The following is a 5,992-nucleotide window of genomic DNA, read 5'->3' as shown; positions in this document are numbered from 1 at the left end:
CAAACACGCCCCCACAATGACTATATGGAAATTCACAAGCTGAGTCTTGGACAACACAAACAACGTACAATATTATAATTATACATATAGAAAGACTAGTGTTTATGGTTTAGCACGAACCACTCACCCCGGGACACTTATTGCCGACAGGATAGCTTCAAAACCTATTTCACGATTTGTGGCTCAACTGCAAAAAGTACCAACGTTCAAAACTTCTTGTATTGCTGATAACGACGCTTTCTTGTGCACGACATCCGAATATCTATGCATGACAGATAAATCAGTGTCATTGTCCGACAAGGTAGAGATCAGCCATCGAGTCTATTACCATCAACATAATTTTTTTCTGTTTATTTTCAACAAGCATTTACCTTGATACATTCATCGACAAAAAGTTTAATGATTACCAGGTGACAATCTGTTTCTCATGGCAATATTGACATTATTTAATAGTGACAAAATAACTCATCACACAAGCAGTGAAGTTGATTACGTGTCATCGAATTTCCTGAATCGTTGACTGAATTCTTCTTTACATTGGATTTTCATTTTTCTCCACAGCAGAATAGGATATCCATGCGATATCAAAACCAACAATAATAATATACAGTCCACCTACAGATCAGAAAAAAATAATGAATCAATGAATTGGTGCTGTTCTGTATGTCAGATAAACTCTAAAGCCCCATGTTCTCCTATCTCATTCACATCGCACTGTGAAATGACATGTGTCTTTTCTTTTCTCATATTTAGGCAAGAATGGCCTTCAACAAATTTGGTATGAACAGCAAACACATACAACAAAATTCCATTACAACATTTCTAGAGGCGCCCTCTAGTGACAACAAGCTACTGTGACGTAAATAGTTCATCTGTGGTTGGTCGTCAATAAGATTTGCTATACGACGAATTTGATGTACGACCCTACGCAACAGAGTTGTCTATTTCAATGACATCACTTATAATATGCAACGTTTTTATGTCAGAAGAATGCTTCATCGCTTAAGAGCAGTGCGATTCAGGGAAAGGTGTTATAATGGCTTTTTCCTCATGAACAAATAATGCATAACAAAAGGAATAACTTCTCTGTATGAAAGTAACCAAGTAGTGTTCTATACTCACGTAAATTGGGTTTCTATCTGGTAGCATCTGAGTTAAATTGAACAAAGGGTAATTCAACAAAGAACATATTCCAGCAATGAGGTGACCAAGACCAAATAACCGACCATAATATTCGGGTGGGAATCTGATAAAAAAACAACAGAAACTCAAAATTATACTACTACACCAAACGATCGAGCAATAAAACAAACTACTGTACAAAACAAGAAATCTACACATACTCACAATAAAGTAATCATGCTACCATGAACACAGCTTACAAATACTCTACCAATGATGAAACATAAGAAGGAAAATATCTGTTGGTAAGAAGATATGATAACTACGACTATTTTTGGGGGGTGTTTGATTAAATAAAAAGAGATTCTGTTCTTATGCTGTGAAAATATACTATTATATATTTCATTCAGTCACTATTTTGCATATGTTTTGAATAATTAATAATGAATGCTGAGAAGTGCTGATACACATACTTTTTTTAAAATTGTTTATTAGTATACTATATGGCAACTCTGCAATAAACATGAACATTACCAAAATTAGCTTTTATGTTTATGATTGACATTCTTCAACGCCTATAATGAAAATTCTTTTAATATAATTGCATACCATTAAAATCCATTATTAGAATTCTTTTTTAAAATAACCACCAGCAGATGCCTAAAACTAAATTATATATGTCGAACACCATTCAAAATAGCCACTACAGAATGCACGCATACAAATAAATTCTATATTCAGGATGCGTTTTAAAATAGCCACCAGAGAATCTATAAAGCTCTTGTCAATATTTAGATTAAATTTGTTGTTTTGGTTATTGAAGATGGCAGCAAATAAGATATGAACAGTGAAAAAGGATAAGAATTTGATCAGTGATTCAGATATACTTCAAACTCAGCATGTTACTATAACAATCTACACGTCGTCCTTTTTTCATACGACATATACGTCATACTGATGCAATGTGTAATCACATTTGTAATATAATTATCGTCTTGATTACCATGTGTAAAACGAGGGCTCACTTTTGTGTGATTTAACTGAGAACACAAGAACATTATAAAAGTAGTTGGACATCTTAGATATTGGGTATTTACCTGGATTTCTGGGATATGCACCAGTACAAAGAGAGACATACACACTAATGCTACTATAGGAATTGTTGTTGCAATAATTGCTTGAAAAAGCTGAGAATCGGATTTTGAATCCATAATAAGTCCTGGTAATGGAGCTATTACAAATATCGCCAATTGTAGTAACCCCAGTAAATATGTCAGCATCGCAACTATAAGGAAAAAAAAGAAATGTTACATGTCATGTATACTGAAAATGTTATCATAACAAGAGTAAATAAATCAAATCATGTTATTAAATTACGTGGCAGGTACAATATATTACTGGTTATGATAAAAAAATGTAGTTATTACCTAATGCTCTGACTGCAATCCAATCGATCTCTTACATAAATGTCAATATATTTTGTTTGAGCTTTGACAGACCTTGACGGGGTTTCAAAAAAATGTCACAGTTTTGTTGCGACTTGTTGGTTGAGACAGTAAGCAATTATTTAGTTCCCTATTCAGCGACGATTCTTATTAAATTTGAGCATGAGTATAGCATTGTTGTGCCGTGTATTTTGGGAATAACCTCATATATACGTTGCTGTGTGGATATCTTATGGCCATTTACATTACATTTACCTGCTGTGACTGCAATGTGCCTTAATTATCATTATACTGTATGCCAATTAGTCATCCATATTTCAACCACACTAAATCAACTTTGTATTATCTAATATTTCTGCTAATGTAGAATGAGTGGCCATGTCAGTCTCTGTCACATGCCTATGTGTGCCACATTTTGGCTACTGACTTTTGTTGTTTCTTCTTTTTCACAATGTCGTATATTTTTTTAATTTATATTACTTTTATGTAAGAACCCCTTTTTATTACTGGTTCATAAATAAATATCTAAATCAGTTTAACATTACGAATGATCTAGTATAACCTTCAATAATAATAATAACAGATAAATTATTCGTTTGTTGCATACCTTGTTTTTGTCCATCAACGGCAATATAAAACAAAAACGGATTAAGCGTTCCTATGAGATATGTGTATCGGATAGACAGTACTGTAAGCCATATTGTATGCCACATCCATTCACATGATGCGATGGTCTTGCGAAATGATTGTGTTTTTGATGTTGAGGAGTATGTATCACTTTTTACAGGGTACAATTCAGTACTCTGTAACCATTCGTACTTCTGTGGTACCCGTAGTTTTTCTGAAATAAAATGAAACGGTTTTATAAAAATGTTTAATATCATGTTAAGGGTATCTCATATGATCACCACATTAACAATGAATGTAAGTAGAAATAGAAGTTGTACAGGTTTCCAGATAGTTATACTGAAGGATATGGTGTCTAGTTGGGTGTACTGAAAGATATGGTGTTTAGTTGGGTGTACTGAATTATATGGTGTCTAGTTGGGTATACTGAAAGATATGGTGTCTAGTTGGGTGTACTGAAAGATATGGTGTCTAGTTGGGTGTACTGAAGGATATTGTGTCTAGTTGGGTATACTGAAAGATATGGTGTCTAGTTGGGTGTACTGAAAGATGTGGTGTCTAGTTGGGTGTACTGAAGGATATTGTGTCTAGTTGGGTATACTGAAAGATATGGTGTCTAGTTGGGTGTACTGAAAGATATTGTGTCTAGTTGGGTGGTCTGAATGATATGGTGTCTAGTTGGTTGCACTGGAGGATATGGTGTCACGTTTGGTGTACTGAAGGATATTGTGTCTAGTTGGGTGGTCTGAATGATATGGTGTCTAGTTGGTGTAATGAATTATATGGTGTCTAGTTGGTTGTACTGGAGGATATGGTGTCACGTTAGGTGTACTGAATGATATGGTGTCTAGTTGGGTGGTCTGAATTACATAGTGTCTAGTTAGTTGTACTGGTGAATATGGTGTCACGTTTGGTGTACTGAAGGATATTGTGTCTAGTTGGGTGGTCTGAATGATATGGTGTCTAGTTGGGTGTACTGAGGGATATGGTGTCTAGTTGGGTAGTCTGAAAAAAATGTGTCTATTTCGCTGAACTGTGAGGGTATTTATTCTAGTTGGATGGACTGAAGGAATATTGTGTGGAAATGTAGTTGTGTAGATTGAAGGGATGTTTTCTTAATTTAGTGAAATTGTTGGGTGTACTGAATTATATGGTGTCTAGTTTGGTGTACTGAAGGATACAATGTCTAGTTGGGTGTACTGAAAGATACAGTGACTGGTTTGGTGTACTGAATGATATGGTGACAGATATTCGACAGATTAAAGGGCGGTAGTCGTGGCGCCGCGCATGTGCGACATTTTTGTTGATACATTGATTTTCTCACAATGAAGTGCGTTTTTCTACTTCTTCTATACCTTCGAGTCACCAAAAAATATTCCAATTAACGTTTGGAAAACTCTCAGTTTGTACTCGTTGGTGTGCGCCAACAGTTAAATCGACATCTTATATATGAGACCTATAACTCGCACATGCATGGCGCGACGATCACCGTCCGTTAACCGTTATTGAATGGTGTGGTTGGGACAATTATCGGTTTATAACACACATACACTTATTCAGCCTTATTATAATGTTCCATTAACATTTTGTGGACAACACAACAAAGTCTTGTGTAACCAAACACATATAATTGAATACATAAATGCTAACCTTCAATGTCTGGTAAATTTGTAAATGTCGCTAGTCTTTGAACTGACGCATCAGTGACATCAGGATATATGGAAAGTCTTTTTCTTGTCGTTTTATTACATTTATGTTTTGGAATAACAAACGCTGTGTTGAAAAGCATAATTCCCGTAATCCCTAGGTAGCCAACAAAAATCATTTTTACGGGAGCTCCTAGGGCATAGAGATGCTGAAAAATTCGAATGTTTGGAAACACTATAATTCATTAAAACTTGTACTTGGCATGTTGTAATTGTTTACACAAGCATTGCAACATAATACTGAATTAATAATTACACTTGATAATACTATCTGTTGGAAAGTTTAACACGTGTATCGTTTGCATATAGTTGTAATACCTGTATTATTTCCCACAGCTTCTGGTGTGTCATCTGTAATCTTGTCCATGTGGTTATTTATTGTGAGACATACTACATATATATGTAATATACTTGACATACCTGAATAATGACACATACTATCTGTGATATGGTATATCCGCTTATAAATAGTGATATAATCGTATGTTTCCATTTAGGATAAACATTAGCAAGCTGTGAAAAGTGATTAAAACAAATATAGTTGTTTGTTAAAACGTGATGTTGCCAGTGTGAAGCCTGGCTAAATTTAATATGAGTATTGGTGTACGTATGTGTATGTGGGTGGCAATAACAAATGTTGACAGTGTGATGCCTTGCTAAATTAAGGGTGGATGACGAATGAACAGTGGGTGGTTAAATTGAGTGTTGAATGAATGGTTGAATTGTGGTGACTGGCTACCTTGATTGTTGGATTGGTGTTGGTTGTTGTATGTGCGCATATTAGACGTGTGGATGGTGGTTGTGTGGTGGTTGAATAGTCTAGTGGCGGTTGTGTTGTGGTTGACTAGTCTGGATGGCAGTTGTGTGGTGGTTGACTAGTCTGGGTGGTGACAGTGTGGTGATTGACTAATGTGGTTGACTGAGAGGTGGTTGACGAGTCTGGGTGGTGACAGTGTGGTGATTGACTAATGTGGATTGAGAGGTGGTTGAGTAGTCTGGGTTGTGTTGTTGACTAGTATAGATGGTGGCTGTGTGGTGGTTGACTAGCCTGTGTGCTGGTTGACTAGTCTGGATGACAGTTGTGTGGTGATT

At 35.6% G+C, this 5,992-nt stretch overlaps 2 protein-coding genes across 2 annotated transcripts; both read right to left on the bottom strand.

Moving 5' to 3' along the window:
* Positions 1-336: 336 nt before the first annotated feature.
* On the bottom strand, positions 337-2,394 carry LOC144363080 (equilibrative nucleobase transporter 1-like). Its single transcript, XM_085500746.1, has 4 exons — positions 2,220-2,394; positions 1,348-1,421; positions 1,123-1,246; positions 337-615 (listed from the first exon to the last, which is right to left on the bottom strand). The coding sequence occupies exons 1-4, from the start codon at positions 2,331-2,333 to the stop codon at positions 490-492; spliced, it is 438 nt and encodes a 145-aa protein (XP_085356872.1). The 5' UTR covers positions 2,334-2,394; the 3' UTR covers positions 337-489.
* A 703-nt stretch (positions 2,395-3,097) lies between these two features.
* On the bottom strand, positions 3,098-5,393 carry LOC146741806 (uncharacterized). The gene is made up of 3 exons (XM_085500579.1): positions 5,321-5,393; positions 4,845-4,997; positions 3,098-3,408 (listed from the first exon to the last, which is right to left on the bottom strand). The coding sequence occupies exons 1-3, from the start codon at positions 5,391-5,393 to the stop codon at positions 3,098-3,100; spliced, it is 537 nt and encodes a 178-aa protein (XP_085356705.1).
* Between the last annotated feature and the right edge of the window lie 599 nt (positions 5,394-5,992).

Source organism: Saccoglossus kowalevskii, chromosome 6 (genome assembly GCF_978046115.1).
Source record: "Saccoglossus kowalevskii chromosome 6, keSacKowa6.1, whole genome shotgun sequence".
Taxonomy (NCBI): domain Eukaryota; kingdom Metazoa; phylum Hemichordata; class Enteropneusta; family Harrimaniidae; genus Saccoglossus; species Saccoglossus kowalevskii.
The sequence above is the reverse complement of the archived record's forward strand: the minus strand, read 5'-3'. Positions and strand labels throughout refer to the sequence as shown.